Source organism: Lissotriton vulgaris, chromosome 6 (assembly GCF_964263255.1).
Source record: "Lissotriton vulgaris chromosome 6, aLisVul1.2, whole genome shotgun sequence".
Lineage (NCBI taxonomy): Eukaryota > Metazoa > Chordata > Amphibia > Caudata > Salamandridae > Lissotriton > Lissotriton vulgaris.
The window spans coordinates 1410742600-1410760281 of NC_141694.1; the positions used below are offsets into that span (position 1 = coordinate 1410742600).

At 46.9% G+C, this 17682-nt stretch overlaps 1 protein-coding gene across 12 annotated transcripts in view; it reads right to left on the reverse strand.

The window, feature by feature from the left end:
- The window catches only part of NHSL1 (NHS like 1), a 466661-nt gene that overhangs the window by 18142 nt on the left and 430837 nt on the right, over window positions 1-17682 (reverse strand). For all 12 annotated transcript variants that reach the window (XM_086927527.1, XM_086927531.1, XM_086927530.1 and 9 more), the window contains exon 4: window positions 2516-2708. In XM_086927527.1, the coding sequence (XP_086783653.1) occupies window positions 2516-2708 (193 nt within the window). The remainder of the gene's footprint in view (window positions 1-2515; window positions 2709-17682) is intronic.

Here is a 17682-nt window from a genome sequence, read left to right on the forward strand (position 1 = left end):
AAGAGAGCTCAGAAATGTCTCTAGCTGCATGCAGGTGAGATTGAAGAATGTCGCAAGCACTGACCAACATTTTACCCATTTCAGACCCCAGCTTTATAGCCCACGTCACCACGGGCACTGTTATGCGTTAGCTACTATTCTGTTTAATGAAGAAGAGAGGATATAGAGTTCTTGTGCTCTTGACCTTAGTCAACCAAGTTTTTCAGATCAGACTCTGCTAGAATGGACATCTGTTACGAGGAGAGCCTCCTCAAACTGGACACACCTCACTTGCATCTCTGACAGAACAGCAGGAGAAAGTGCGCTGCCAACTTTAAAAATGCTACAGAGGGCAACCCAGACATATTTAAATTGATATCACCCCTCCTCCCTCAAAAAATGTGATCATCAGTAGAGCAGTATCAGTGGAGGGGTTGAGTTATTCTGGGGAAAACAACAAAAACCGGTAAGGGCAACAGCAAAGTCATGCTACTACCACAACACAAGTCGAGGATGGCAGTAGGTCCAAGAGCGGAAAGGCACAGGCAATTAATCTGGAGTGGTAACAACTACAATCATAATAAATGTTTTACCATCCATCAGGGCAGACAGATAATGGATTGCAAGTGATGTGGTGCTGCTTTGAGATCTTCAAGCACAGAATGGTGTCTGATGAGGCTCTCTCGCAGAATTTGAGCACACACGAAATTCTCATTGTGGCTGAGCCGACAAGATACACTCAAAATTCTGTCACAGCTGCTGAGCACAAGGAGACAAGAGCATGCTCTGATTTAGCCATAAAGAAAAACCTGATGTGGTTTCTAGACCAAGCTGAGAAGCCATCCACAACTGTGTTCAATGGCGTCCTGATGATGCTGGGCCTTCATGTTTACCAGCGATAAAGGATAACAGGGTTCCTCACACTGGAAACCTCCTGGGCTCGACTACTACACCTACAGGGACCCTCGTCCAAAGAGGTTTACGGACGTCTGCTCTTTTCTTTACATTATAGCCTGGCTCTGGAAATCTCAGTTTGTGTCCATTACCTCTTTATTGGGGTATATGGTTTAAATAATTCTCCCCAATTGAAACAGAACTGTCTAGATCTTATTATTGGTTTTGAGTGCATGGGGCAATCCATTGCAGAGCAAAGAGGCCCAGCTTGAGGTCACTGCTGGACTTTGTGGTGGGGAACACTTCATATCACTTTGGTGTGGCTTGGCTCAGATCACAGAAGTGGTCCTAGAGCAAGGAGACAGAGTAAGTTTCAGTGTCACACAGAGAACCAATAAAGAAGCAGGATTCCTACAAATACTGTAGCCGCTTCGGATATGTGAGTTTTCAGAATTAAATATTGAACAAATCTGTTTCTCACTGGGCCGAGGATGACAGGCAAGCATTAACACAAACCCAGGTCATGCGATGATGTTAACGTGTATGTATGTTAGCATTATCAATATGCAGTCCCTTCAGCCTTCCTGTGGAACTATGTAGTGCTGCAAGATTCTCGACTGATGGTACTACAATGAACACAGACAACTGAAAGTATGGTTAAAAATTAAACATGACAACATTATTAGTATTCACAAATGCAAATGAGGCAGCCATTGCATTAGTCACAAATGAAACCACAATGTGAGCCATGCTCCATCCAGCCAGTGGTGAGGTCCACTATATTTGGAGGGCTTATCCGTTGTAGGCCTCACGTTACTTCAAATGGTTCACTTCCTCCGTTGCAGGATTCCCCCCAAAAAGTAACAACAAAAAGGGACTATTGAAAGCTTTCAACTTCTCCAAGTGTATTCCAATGTAACTTGTAAATTGATTTGCTTATATTCTTCCAAATCACAGTGTGATATTACAGGCAACAAGTGATTAAAAAACAGAAATCAACCGACAAGATCAATGAAAAGTGGATTATGGAATCGCGAATCATACTGAGTCAGCAATATCCTTGTGGGGTGAGATGCGGGATAAAACATGGGGGAATATGCAAAACAAGAACTGCTTTTGCTCTGGGCCTCAATACATGGTCCACAGGGACTGCCCATGTATCCAGACCGTGTAATGAAAGCAACGATGCTTGGAGCAGCAAGGCCCTTTTCTCAGGTCATACTCTTTCGGCTCATTTCCCATAGTAAGGTCTTTGTAAAGAAAATCTACACTGGTGAAATGTACATGGAAGTGAGCTTGACTGGTAATACCACAAGCTTAGCGCTACTTTTTGGGGCACTGCCATCAATAAGGCCCTATGTGGTAGGCATTACTACAAAAGAGCTTCACGTATGGGATTTATAAATGCCCCAATAGAATTACAATACACAGGTCTATGAAATATGACCAAGCGGAAGGTAGTGCAATAATTTTTCTAAGGTTCTATAAGAAATGATCAAATGCAAGGGACTTGTCTGGTGAAGTGTTCTATTGATTTAAGATACATATGCTCCCTCCAACATACCACCAATGTTCCCCTGGATCAAACTCCATTCCTGTGCCCCTTAAGTATCTTTCGCTTCTACCTCACAGGGCCACATACCAGTCACATTGATGGGGACCAAATCGGTAGGGACTGCCTGTGCCTGCTGACGCATTTTCTCCTCTGGTGTCGGCAAGGGAAGCGACTTGGTCCAGTTGGTCTGGGTGTGGATGTCGGCAAGTTCATCAGGCACTGGAGTTTTCGGCCGATTGAAACCAATAAGTTTTTCCTCTTCTGCGGAAGAAACCGAGCTCTAAAAAAAGGGGATAAAGCAGGAAGAAAGCATGTAAGTAAACATAATTCCAGCACCATGAAAAATGCAGACAGATGGCACGTGGGAGCTGGTGACGAGGTTTTAATCTAGCTAAAAAAAAGCAGGCAGATTAAAAATAAATGGCGGGCAAGGAGACAAGCTAACTCGGCAAAGCACAACTGCTATGCTATGTATGTTGTAACGAAGGCAAATGACGAGCATTGTGCAATACTTCATTTCTGTGGTTGCGCGTGACGGCCTTTAGAGATAATTCCTGTACTAGGAGACACCCTAGAGCCCTTTACTGTATGACTAAATGACGCTTGGACACAAATGTGGCTTGGAGACCTGCACTTGCAAGAACATTGCAATTGCAGTGACTTAGCACAGAACTATAGAAGCATTGCTGACAGGGTCTAGGCTGCACATGGCCATCATGGTCTCACCGCAAGCTTAGCTCCTTCTCACGACGTACGGTCAAGCAGCCCAAATATATTCCATATTCCAAGATCTCACTCCGGTGAAGAGGAGACCACAGATTTTTAGTAACGGGCGCACAGATATGGAATTCATTGCCCCTACGTAATCAGGATACACGTACATGTAAACTTCAGGAAAGATCTTAAAACAATCCTTTGCAGTAACTAATTAGATTTCAGCTGCCTTATAACAACGCTGTGTCGCTGGGGCTCAGGATTTTTTGTGGCACTTATACAAGGTATTTTACATTATTTTAAATAGGTTCTTGCCCTTGGAGACAATGACATTTATAATGTTCACCAACAAGCAAAATAAACTAAAACAAATGAAAACAATAAAATATTACAAGACGGGTACGAATGCTTTGAAAGGATTTAAGATCAGATTAGGCTGGCTTACATGGACTATCTATTATTCATACGCACACTCACAGGTATCAGAGTGCTCATTGTGAGGGGAGATAAGCAGGACTGACTTACTTATGTTGTTCAAGGCATTTGCACGTTTCCCACTGTCTAATAACTATCAGACACATTTTAACAATTTACGGTCCCCTGGTTTCCTCAGTGGAGATGTTTAAGTTTCATCTTTGGTAGAAAGGGAGGCACTGGGTGTGTTTTACTAAGGGAGTTTTAACCTACAAATTTAGGTTAGTTTGCAAATGGTGGATGAAAAAGGATTTGAAGTCATATTCCAAAAGTAGTTGAAATTCCAAATATCTACCTGTTCCTTACAGTGGGTTCCAGGAACTGAATGAAAGTAGCTACCACATGGTCGTGAAATGATAGAGGGGCCTCTACACTATCAGGGTTTAGTGTTGCGGCCTCAGTTAAATCCCAATCCCTTACTTGGCTTAAGGTTTGCTACAAAAATGTGGAATTTAGATATTCTGTGTTTTCCAGTGGCTTTTTATGCAGCTGTGATGGGGAGTCGGCGCAGTAATTTTAAAGCAGGTTGTTCAATGTATGTCTGCAGCCATGCAAGTTAATATTTGGCCCGCAGACTCGGCTGGTTTGCCGGACAAGAGTTATTTTTCATGCTTGATGCTATTGTGGATGAGGTCTAGAGGCTTATATTACACCCTGAATTTAAATAGAGGATTGAGATCCCATCTCCTGAGTCGTGCTTCTGAAATCTGAACAAAAACTTTCAGACTCGGAGAGCAGTCTTGCGGATGATCTTGTACAGTCACTTGTAGTATTCAAGACTAGGGAGAGGAGTAGGCCTAACGGTTAGGGCAGTCGACCTCCAATCTGGGGAAATGGGTTTGAGTCTCGGCAACGACGCTGAACAGCCTGTGATTCTGGGCAAATCACTTAATCCCCCCCCGTGCCTTACATAAATGAATGTGAGGCCTCATGTAACGAAACTGGTGCAATGTAAAGCGCTCTGATACCCGATTCGGGTCAAGTTTGCGCTATATAAAAAGACCAGTTCCAGTGCTTCCAGGATAGCAGTGTTATTTGTTTCTTGATCATAAGCTGAATTTGTAATTGAAGATTTGGCTAGAGTAGAGTTCTGCAAACATGCGATAATTTTCTCTGCAACCTTTACAAACATTATTTCAAATAGTTTTTTGAGTTTCTGCTGAGCTTACAAATTTGTCCTTTCAGGAAAAAGATCACGGAAAAGTCAGTTTTGCAAAGCAGTTATTAAACCCACAAGCAGGAGAATTCTTTAGCAAATAGGTAAAATTCTCTGGTAAAAAAAACGTTCTTGAAATACATCTTCCTTAGCAAGCAAAGTTTTGCGAAGTAAACTTTGTAAGCCTTCCGGGGTGTACCTGAAATTCTGTAGATCCCAAACTGGGAGGAGACTTTTGGAGTCATTAAATATTCCAATAAGAGGTTCACATAGCTAACTTCTGATTATATTCTGGCCTACAGGAATTTGTTCTTAGATTCATTCATATAAAGGTATACAAAACATATTAACCTCTGAATGGTGGTCAGGCAATTGCCAATCCACTGCCAGCCATCAGTGGCCTTATCCTGAGAAACTGCTGCACTAAGATGACAGTCGGTCTTGGTAAATCTCCTGACTATACCACTTCAAACAAGATCCACTGCAAATGCAAATCTAGCCTGGTCCTGCTTAAACTATAACAATCCACCTTGACCTGCAGGCCAGGTCTCCTGTAGATGGGAATACGAGCAAGCACAGCCCGAGTTCAGACTTGTTGGGTCTCATCTATGAGGTGCAGCAGAACACTTTTGGCATGGTGAGCACAGGACTCGCATTTTGACCTACACATCACTTTTAGCGTACCTCACTTTGAAAAACACAACTATGATGAATGGAATGCTTGAATGAATCCCAGCCACAGGTAATTAGTAGGGGTACATTCCAGTCCATTGTTATTTTGCCCCTATTCTACTCTAGACAAGGACCTGCAATATGCAGATCACACCTGGTCCTCTTCCAATAGAAACAGTCCAAACAGAACTGACAGACCTCATAACATTCCACAGGTAAGTGGTGTAGATCCAGAAGTACTCTCGAGTTCACCCTTGCACGATTGCATGGCTCAGGCCTAGTGCTGCACCCTAGTGGCCCACACCGCTCACAGAAACCTTAACAATCCAGGAGGAGCAGCCAAAGGAAGCAGAGAAAGACATAAGGACCAGTGCTGCCTTCTCGCCAGTTTTGCAAATGCACACTAGCACAGATTGTGCACTTACGGGCATTGTCTTTGTTAAGGATATTAACCCGTTAACTGCGGCGGTAATTCCGCCGTGGTGCGGGCGTTTTCGTGCGCGGGTGGGGCGCCGTCGGCCAATGGCCGACGGCAGCACTGGGGAGGTAGTGCTGCCGACGGCAGCAGGGAAAGGGTTAACAGTAGAGCATATTTGAGATACAAGGGCAGGTATGGAAGCACGGGGCAGAAGATGAAAAATGAAATCAAGGCAATATGTGGCGGAAATCAAGGTGCTGACTAACAGTTTCCTCAAATGTCTTGGGCTTAAAGCAGTAAGAGAAGACTGGCCAAGCAGGTCATTGATATCAGAACCAGGTCAATGGAGACAGTGAGCGGATAGGAGGATGGTGCATATTTTAGTTGTTTTGGCGTGGTGACTGGCAGTGTCCTATGTAATGGATAGATGACCGCAAAGTGGCCCCAAGATCAGATCAAGGAGAACTGCAGCAATGCTAAGAAGAAAGCGGCATGCACTTGACCAAACACTGAATGGCACTTGTTTGTAGGACTGCCAGACAAAACTGCTCGAGGGCCACAACCTACCAGCAAAAGAGAAAGAAAAGGCACTTCTTTGATAGATAAAACTAGGAAAAGGCTAAATGGGAGACTGGAAGCATGACTGAATTGCTTTTCCAGCAAGAAATTTAAGGAACAATCGCAGTGAGAAGGCGAAACTCAGGCTTAATGCGCCAACAAGGAAACAGTGGATCAACGTCGGGATGCACTGTGATTTGACAGGTTTCAGCCCCCGAGCACTGCGATCAAAGCGAGAGAGCACGCTGCCTGACACACGAGATTGCATTGATTGAAACAAAGCTGCTTCACCCCCAGGGATATTGCAATCACTATCCATGAGGCCACATGTGACTCCTGCACAATACATACGCACAAACAATACAGACGCACACAATACAAAGACCAGAGATAGCGTCAGCGTCAAATTCATGGCGCACTGCTCTTCGGCTACATAACTTATCTGGCATTCTAGACGCACATGGATACGTTGTTAAGTCCAGAACTGAATAATGTGTGAGTCAGTCACGAGACAGCATTCTAGTCTCAGGAGGACCAGAAACCAAAAATAATCACTCAACAGCCATCCAACTACTTGATAATAAGACTCAAGACTTAAAAGTAATAATGTAAGCTTTACTCAAAACCTTTGTCGCCATTTGATTTCTAGGTCATAGAAATTCCAACAGACTGAAGGAAAAGCTCCTTGTTTCAAATGCCAGTTATCACACGAGTCTAAGGTAAACAGGTTGCAGTTTTCCAAATGCTCAGAGTGTGGGACATATCCAGAGAAACAGCTCCCCTCTCTACTGGATGCCACTTTGCCAGCTCAATAATTCTGGAGCTTAAAGCCAGTTGAGTTCCCGCGCACTTCAACCCTTCGCTGAGAGGCAATGACCCAGTCACATGGAAAGACTTGCACAAAAGCCCAGTGTCGATACTGTGAATCGGGTGGGGAATAATGGAATGAACCCCCCACTCGTAATCAAAACATTTTTGCAAGCGGCAGGAGTTGTAAACAGTTGTAGTAAAAAGGAAACCTGTGGTCTACTCTACTAACGCACTTCAAGACAGAGGCAGGCTAAGAGGGTCACACAACATGACTACATTAGGATTTTGATGTAGAAGCTTCCAGCGGAGCACGGGAATCGCCCAGTTCACATTAAGGATCTACCACCTCTAGTTTGAAAGATTCTATGCAATGCTACCACACTAAAACCTCTGATAATAAAGGCACCTTAGAACATGGCCACCGTTACTCTTGCGAACTAAGGAACTTCATCCTCTGAGGTCAGAGCCTTGCCATGTCAACCGAATAGGAACACAGGATTCACCGATCAGCGATCTAAACAAAAAAACTGCAGTCCCAGTTATTCTGCTACTAATCAAGTACATGGGGATGCCTACTTTTCAATCCATCTGGACTGACACTTACTGAAAATCTAGGGAGTGGGTCTACTTTCAACAGTAGCAGCACTGACAAGAACTGTGTAAAGGCAAATACTGGGAAATCACACCTGCAGTCCAAACATAATGTACACAGCTTCAGTGTAATGAAAAGTTACAGACTGAAAGCCTCCCACAAATGGGGTCTTTCTGGCTTCGGGAAATTTCAAAGGGAAGACCTGAGGTGCCTTTGTGTCTGGAAGCTGGTGACAATAAGCCCCACTAACCTACTTTAGTCCTGGACGGTTTAATGCTGTCAGAATCAATAAATGTCATCGGGAAACCGTACAGTAGCTCGCGTCGCAGCTGTCGGCTGGGGGCCTTTGGGGACTTGTGCAGTGTGACCAGTCACAGAGAGAATCCATTAGAAAAGTGCTCCTCTTTTTCATATTAATTGCCCAGACAAGCGGGCAACTGACAGTAATGCGGATAACGAAAAGAGCTGCTGTGGCCCAGCATATTGTAAACTGGCGCAGATCTCAACGCAGCGGAGGCGATGCTAAGCACTTTAGTGGCGTCTGAGCCGGATTACAACAATACACTGATTTTTTTTTTTACATTTGGATCCCACCTGTATCTACCAATAGTCACCCTACGGGATTTGGTAAACCTCTCTTGTTGGACTAAGCCTACTTTTTTTATACAGATTGGGCGGAAGGGGATCTAGTAACTTGGAGGGCACGCAAATAGCAGGCTCTCAGGGAGAAATAGGGCGCTACGAGTTAGTAGCTTAAATATCTCTGCTTTTGTCACCTGGGTTTATCCCACTGAATCACACAGAACCACGTGGCCTGCCCCCAGACTGGGAATGCCCCGCTGCTGGAAAATAAGTAGATAAGTAGATATTAAAATCCAAAGGAAAGGCCTTTTGCATGCCACTGTGACAAAAAAAACACAACTAAATTCCAATCATAACGTATGCCCACTATTTCTTCAAACATACCAGTCATGATGCACCTCATCCCGCTAAAAGCCTCATCCGCACAGTAGTACGTTGTACATGCTATCAATCAATATAAGTGGGGAGCATGGGCCTACATAGTATTTCTACAGCGATTTATACCATACAATTTAAATCAAATGACAAAGGCACAATGACAAGTAAAAACTGTGTCCGCTTGTACTGGAAACATTGTAAAATTGGAACAGTAAGCAAACAGAAAGACCTAAGAAGCTCAGCAAAAGCCAAGTACAGTCGGCAGCTGCAAATTTTGCTTGAAGAACCTTCCAGAAGGTTGGCACTGTAAGAGATGATCATTCTGCTACAATGTTTAAATCTGGAAGGAGGCGGGACTTGCCTATTTTTCTTAGCTGGACCGCCATATCAAAAGAGGATAACACCGCTGGGCTCCAAATGAAAAGGTGTTGTGAGCCAGAGACAAACTTGCTAACAAGTTAGGCCCCACATCTTAAATAATCACATTCTGGTGGATAGGCAGCTAGTGGAGTCGCTGCATACATATAGAGAATATGGGTCCCTTTGTAGCTTTTACTGAGTTTTGTAGAATCTGAACAAATTACAGTTTAGTTCAATTTTAACAAATGGGTACAGTTTTCACATATATACAAAAATTATTAGCTTTACTGCGCTGTTTATAATTCATCATACTGATGTGATTGTGCATCAATAAGAAAACTGGGATTAGCTAATTTTCTGAAGTTTTTAGCGAGTATTTTAAAAATAAATGTGCAATTTCTTTGCAATTGAAGTTTAATGCACAATTTTGAGTTATAATCACAATGGGGTATTTGAAGTCCTGAAGTGAAATAGGTTGAAGGGCTGTAGACAACCAGTCACAGTATTGTGCCTCTTTACTACATCAGTTGATAAACTGCACTGAATTTAAATTGGCATCTGAATTAAGTTAAGTATATATAATCTACAACATAGACGTAAATATAACGTGAAGCATGTTGTCAATACCACACGTAATTCATGGAGTATATTTGACATTTTTTCCAAGGCTGCATCTATGGCTGTGTGTTGTACAAAAGAATAGACTGAGGGTTAGTTTTTTAAATTTAAAGTGTAATGAAAGCGTTTCTAAATATTGTTCTGAAATCAAAATGAGAAAAGAATTAGAAAGAAATGAGAAACTGACAGAATGTCTATGTTGCCTTGTAAAATCGACTCAAAATGAAACCCTTTCTTAATTACAAAAATGTCTAAATGCTAAGCATGGCATCAGCATGTAAAGTTTCAACATGTCAACTACAAAACTTAAATGAGGCCCAGAGTCTTAGGCAACTGAAACTCCAGTCTTATTCGGCGACCAAAAATCTGCCTAACCCTGCATTCTGTATGGCCTGAAGTCTGCATTTGGAAGGTCTGTGTATGGAGCTGATCAATAAACCAGTTTTTAATTGATTGGCGCCCCAATATTCTCCATCTGTAGAACTCTGCAGTCATTTACAAAAATGTCAGCCACCGCAGAGACCCGGGGCAGCCTTAAAATAGATCTTTTTAGGAATATGAATTAAATGCGGGGATGTCTCACCTGCAAGAAGTGAAGGCAGGGACAATACTGTAGAACATGGCTTTATTTTTTAAAATTCAATCTGCTCTTGGCTGCAGAGGGAAAAACCCATTTTTCACACACCTTTATAGATCATCTATTCACTACAGAATAAAGACATACGTTTACAAAATATTTCTGAATAATACACTGGCTAGTCAAAATAGCCAAACGTCTCAAGTGGGGTTATATTTCATAGTGCCGTAGTCAAACCATCAAGTATTACATTGGACTTTTGTTCTATTATTTCTCATATTGGCGAACAAGCTTTTAAAAACACCAAATAACAGCTGGAATTAGAATCTATATCAGTGATGCATGTTTTCTTTACCATGGATAGGTGAAGGGTTGACACAGCACCACCTACACATGCTGAAAGCCCCAGGTAGTTACTCCAGAGATCTCTGCATCATAGATTACCTGGCTGACCTTATCACCTGCTACTATGCACACCTGGGAGCTACTAAGCACATCTGGGATAATTAAAGAGAGCATATGCTCCAGCTTCTACTTGCACACTAGATCAAGGTTATTCCCTTAAAGAATCCCACGCTACACGACATCAGCAACAAGTCCCTGGCGAGCCAGACTCTTCTCCAAAAGAACTCCAAGAGCATTCACCAGAACCACACTCTAGCCACGCGTATGCCTTGCCTAGAAATCACTGCATGCTCATGCTCTATCAAAGTGAATAGGCGTGTAGGGCGGGAGGACTTTCCCCTCCCTCAAAAGCAGAACATGCCCAGGGCCAATCAAAGTATGTGCCGGGGAGGTTGGGAGGAGCTTCCCCCCGTTATGGACTGTGTTCGCAAGGCACTTTAAGAGGCGTTTCTCCACCCCGGAGGCGGAGCCCCAACCTGAGGCTTCAAAGCCAGAAGAAGAGTGTTGCCTTTGTGAAGGATCTGATGGGGAAGTCTAGATGGAGTATGAGTGTGGTTAGTAGTTTTCTTTGTGATTCTCTTGCTCAGTTTGGCATTTTGGTTACAGTGAAGTTATGCTGATGTTTTGCAAAGCATCTTGGGGCTCAGACCCAGAGCTGCGTATGAGCAAGGAGGGCCGCCTCCATAGCACAAGGTGTACAGAAAGCTTGCATTAAAGGGTGAGGAAAGTAGGATTCACCTTAAGACGGCGAGTCTAGACTGTTACCACTACGTTAAGGAAGATTTGAGGCTAGGAGGCAGAATGCTAACACATTAGACTGGCACCGATCACCACACAGAGCTCACATGGGTTAGTGCTCAGCAACAGGCCGGAAAGCAGATGCAATGGACTAGAAGGGCCCAGGGATTGGAGTGGACTGCAGATGTGCTAAAGCTACCATGACATCAAGCTGAACGCGCGACAGCTGGATGGGCCCATTCGTGGGCTGGGTACCTGGAGGCTCCACGGAACCAAGTTACAGCAGGCACTAATGCAAGACTGAGCAAGGCAGCCTAAGAGGGTAGGCTGCAGGAGGAAAGAGAAGAAAAGAGGGTGAGGAAGAAAAAGTAAGCACACCAGAACATACCACAAAGTCACAAGAGCATGCAGTATTAAGTATAGACTGAACAATGGACAGAATGCTCAACAGCAGGCACTTTCACACATGACATGTGGGGCATCAAGAGCACCCCATGCACGCAGGCCTATTCTGCATTGAAGGTGCTCCTACCTGCCGCTAAGTTCATAAAGGTGCTTTTAAGAAAGAAATTGCCATGAGACTCCACTATGACCTAGCCTCTGTACTGTTCACAATGTCCAATGTTTGCTCTGTACTTCATGTGCACTTTTTTGCAGACTGCTATTGGTGTGTTTGCAGTGCTGAGTAAATTAAACACCATCACCACATGACAGAAAAAGTATGCAATTAAAAACACAACTTTATTTTGTGGCCTCCAAGTGGTGAAAATGGCTAGTGGTAGAATATCTAATTAAATGTATTAAATGTTTTGAGTGCACTTCAAGTGAAAATGTGTTCTGCGTGAAGAGGCAAGTGAGGTAATTGGTGCAGTGCTCAGTACAACCCCCTAATTCCATATCTTCGACAATGTATTCCAAGTTCTGTTTTTTTGCATGACACACAGTGGGAGGCTATTAAGAAAGGAAGTTGACCAAAGCACGGCTACAGGGGAGTTGCACCATAATAGTTGTTCACTGCTGATGAGTACTAATGGAGCATCACCTTTCTAGTTCTTCATTTCAACGGAGGGTAACTTGGGTGGTAAAGGGTCAAGGGCGGTGTCCCTTGCAGTTGGGATACACAAGATGGCGTCCTTGTGGGTGCAGGATATACCTGATGTAGGCTTTAGGCACATGCAAACCGCAGGGGAGAAAACAACAGTTCTGAAAGCGAGCACGTGAATGCCAAGGTGCGAATGCTGCAGCAGTGGAACATGAATTGCTTCTAAATGTCGGACACTATTGTCCAACTGCTACATTCATCAACAACAAGACTATGGGAAGATGTTAGTTTGAGCACAAGTTTGTGTTAAGGATTGGTAACATGAAAGTACTTTCTTTATATTTATAGGCTCACTTTCGTTTCCTGCTTGTGTTTTACAGATAAATAGGTTTCTCAGCTTTTCTGTTGTATCCAAAATAATGAATATTTTTTTTAATGTTGGGGCCACAATAGCAGGTGTAACTGAGATAAACTAGCATTTGTGTAAAAACTCTTGTTGGTGGGAAAATAATGCAGTAATTAGCACCTACAGTGAGTTCTCTGACCCTCTGGGCCGGTCACCCCACGCACCGAGCTCACTCCTCCGGGTGTGAGTCCAGTGTGCCCTCGCTGCCGCCAAGTGCCGCCACTGCCCATTTGCTGTGCCCCTGGTTCCAGGCGAGTGCGGCCGCTGCCCGCAGCGGTGCCCCTGGTCCCCGGCCGCTGCCTCTGGTTGTGCCCCGCCTGCGCTGCCTGCTCCTTCTTCTCCCTGCTAAACTTTTTCTCCGCCGTAGTTACTGTTTGTAGCCTGTATTTCTGCCTGAGTTTTTTCTCACCCACGTTGTCAGTCTTTCCGCTGTTGTCCCCTGTCTCCCCTTGCTGAGCCCAGCCCCTGCGGCGTTTTCCCGCCACCTCCCCGCCGCAGACCCCAGCCCAGCCGCCGGATGTACGACGCCACCGCCCTCAACGCACTCAACGCCGGCCGAATCCCAGGATGCTACCGAGCCACCCCCAGACGCACCCACGGACCCTTCTGCTGCAACTCCTGCAAGTTCACCTGCATCCGGACCTGCACTACTCCAGCACCAACCAAGACGAGCAACAGCAGCAGCCACCTGAAATGCATCCTGCTCAACACCCGCTCCGTCCACAGACACGCCGTCGAAGTTGTCAAGCAGGTTCCAGAGCTCACCAGACGTCGCCTTCCTCACGGAAACCTGGATGAACGCCTCTTCAGCGCCCGACATCGCCATCGCCATCCCAGACGACTACAAGATCATCCGAAGGGACCGCATCAACCAGACCGGAGGAGGCATCGCCATCATCCACAGGAACACCATCCGCATCACGACCAACACCGACGACACCCTCGCACCCGCCGAGCACCTGCACTTCCAGGTCCACATCAACCCCAAGACCACCCTCAGAGGCACCCTCATCTACAGACACCCGGGACCACGCACACAATTCAGCGAAGACGTCGCCGACTTCATCAGCCCGCACGCCCTCCTCTCCGCTGACTACATCCTCCTCGGGGACCTCAACTTCCACCTGGAGAACAACAACGACCGCAACACCACCACCCTGCTGGACAACCTCGGACTCAAGCAACTGGTGACCACCCCCACCCACTACGCCGGACACACACTCGACCCCGTCTTATCATCCAGCAAGGACATCGCATTCAGCCACGCCACCGGACTCCACTGGACAGACCACAGCTGCGTCCACTTCAGCTTCAGAAGGACCACGATCCTCCACCACCAGCAACAGGTTGCACGCAGAAGCTGGAACAAGATCACAGCCGAACAGCTCGCGACCTCCCTGAGCATGAACCCTCCCACCAGCGCTACGAACCCAAGCCAGGCGGCCACCAACCTCGCGAAGTGAATCAGCAACTGCGCAGACGACCTCGCCCCTCTGAAGACCCCGTCAAGCAGACCCGGTAGCAAGAAAGCCCCATGGTTCACCGACGAACTCAAGAGCTCCAAGAAGAACTGCCGAGCCCTCGAGAGAACCTGGCGCAGAGACCCAACACCGGACAACATGACTGCCCTCAAGCTCACCACCCGAAAACACCACCAACTCATCCACGCCACCAAGAAAACCGCATTCAAGAAACGACTGGAAAACAACGCACACAACAGAAAGGAACTCTTCAACATCGTTAAAGTGCTCTCCAACCCCAACGCTGGAAACAACGACATCACCCCTTCGCAAGACCTCTGCAACTCCCTCGCCTCCTACTTCCACAACAAGATCGCGGACATACACAACAGCTTCAGCACTCAACCGACGCACGCCACGACCAAACCACCGCTCCCCACCACCACCCTCCGCGCCTGGACCCCGATCAGCACCGAAGACACCGTCCGCACGATGAACTCCATTCACTCCGGATCTCCTACCGACCCCTGCCCTCACCACGTCTTCAACAAGGCAGACGCTGTCATCGCACCCCACCTGCGGGACATCATCAACACCTCCTTCGACACCGCTACCTTCCCGGAGAGCTGGAAGCACGCCGAACTCAGCGCTCTACTAAAGAAGCCATCAGCCGACCCCACCGACCTCAAAAACTACCGCCCCATCTCGCTGCTCCCGTTTCCTGCAAAAGTCATCAAGAAGACCGTCAACAAACAGCTGGCCGCCTTCCTCGAGACGAACGGATCCCTCGACCTCTCGCAGTCTGGCTTCCGAGCCAACCACAGCACCGAGACCGCCCTGATCGCAGCCACCGATGACATCCGAGCACTGCTTGACAACGGAGAAACAGCAGCCCTCATCCTCCTAGACCTCTCCGCGGCCTTCGACACTGTCTGCCACCGTACACTAGTGCAGCGACTCAGCAACGTCGGAATCCAGGAGAAGGCACTGGAGTGGATCATCTCCTTCCTCGCCGGAAGGACACAGAGTCCGCCTCCCCCCGTTCAGATCTGAAGCCACCGAAGTCATCTGCGGCGTTCCTCAAGGCTCCTCGCTCAGTCCAACCCTCTTCAACGCCTACATGTGCCCCCTCGCAGACATCGCACGCCAGCACAACCTCAACATCTCCTACGCCGACGAAACCCAGCTGATTCTCTCCCTCACCAACGACCCCGCCACCGCCAGAGCCATCCTTCACGAAGGGATGAAAGAGGTAGCCGAATGGATGAAGAACAGCCGCCTGAAACTGAACTCGGACAAGACGGAAGTCCTCATCCTGGGATCCTCACCCTCCGCCTGGGACGACTCCTGGTGGCCCCCCGCCCTAGGCAGCGCACCCAAAGCAACAGACCACGCACGCAACCTGGGCTTCATCCTGGACTCCTCCCTCTCCATGACCAGACGCCGTCTCCTCGTCGTGCTTCAACATCCTGCACATGCTACGTAAGATCTTCCGGTGGATCCCCACCGAGACCAGGAAGACGGTCACCCAGGCTCTCGTCACCAGCCGTCTGGACTACGGCAACTCCCTCTACGCCGGAACCATCGCCAAACTCCAGAAGAGACTCCAGCAGATCCAGAACGCCTCAGCACGACTCATCCTGGACATCCCCCGTCGCAGCCACATCTCCGGGCACCTGAGATACCTGCACTGGCTCCCGGTCAACAAGAGAATCACCTTCCGACTCCTCACCCACGCACACAAAGCCCTACACAACCAAGGCCCAGGATACCTCAACAGCCGCCTCAACTTCTACGCTCCCAAACGCCAGCTTCGATCGACCAGCCATGCCCTCGCCGCCGTCCCCCGCATCCGAAGAGCCACCACAGGGGGACGGTCCTTCTCCTACCTCGCCGCCAAGACATGGAACTCCCTCCCGACCCACCTCCGCCTGAACCAGGACCACCTCGCCTTCAGGAAGCAACTCCAGACCTGGCTGTTCGAGCAGTAGCGGACCCCCACTCCCCTAGCGCCTTGAGACCCTCTGGGTGAGTAGTGCGCTATATAAATGCTTTGATTGATTGATTGAGTTCTCTGTACAAGGCATAGTGCAGGCATGTCAATTACATTAAAATGGTCTTTGAGGTGTTTATGGGATTGCTTTGTTATCCGGCAGACTGTCTAGGGCAGACCGTTAGTGATGTACAGGAGGACCACAGAGGAAACCCATGTAGACCATCAACCACACTGACCATGGTCAATAGGTAAATGCAGGCGGCACACGAAGCCACAAAGAGGGTGCGGCACCACACACTTCTGCAGCTAGTTCCACACTTATGCAGGCAGCACCAATTTTTCTGGGTGCATTTCACCCTGCAGCCTAGTATGCATGCCTTGTGGTGTTCCTGTCTATCTTTTCTGAATGCCTGCAGCAATTTAGCAAAATATTCACCAGTTAGCCCCAGCTTTTGGGTACCAATTCCAGGCACTCTGTGTTTGGCACAATCACGTGATCTACTTATGAGTGGCTTAACTGCATTGCTGCTGCAGTTATTTTTGCGCTGTGCGGCTGTTTTCGAATAACCGCGTTACATGACCAGCTCAGCTCGTCATCCGCACACGTCACCCGTGGCTGATGACGAGCTGAGCTCGTCATCAGCATCGAAGGGGTTAAAGCAATCAGACACAGGGGTGTATGGAAAGGGAATTTTATAACTAATGAAGAGAAAATGGTATGAACTGAGGGAGGAGACTCTACAATGGAAGGTTGTGAGATGTCTGAAGCGGGCTTGGGAAGCTGGCAAGAGTGCTAGTTGTTGTTAATGTTATCGGTCTGAACCTGCTGTTGATGCGATCATTGTTAGTGGAGCTACAGACTCATCCTTGCGACACGTCAAAGAGGGCCCGTGGGCCCGCAGACGCGAGTCACATATAGATAGCGTAGGCGAGCAGATTTGGATCAGGAGATAAATATTGCTGATGCACCCCTGAGTCCCCACTGAATTGCCGTCTACAGTAAAATGCGAGTCTATTCACAACATTCAGGTGCTTTCCGTGAGAAGATGCTAGTATCGAGAGAACAGAAGTGCTCTAGTTTGCTGGTCACTATTGACCCTCACAGGAGGTGGAATTTCTACCAGATACAAACCTAGTGAAAGAGAGCAAAAAGAGCACTCGCTGCTTGAACAGGTCTATTTATTAGTAGGTTCCAACTTGGCTTTGCTAACTTTGGACAACATTTCAGCTTTAGAGAGACTGCTATGCCACCCCCTGAATTAAGGTGCTGTTAAGGGATATTACAGTATTCTTGATTG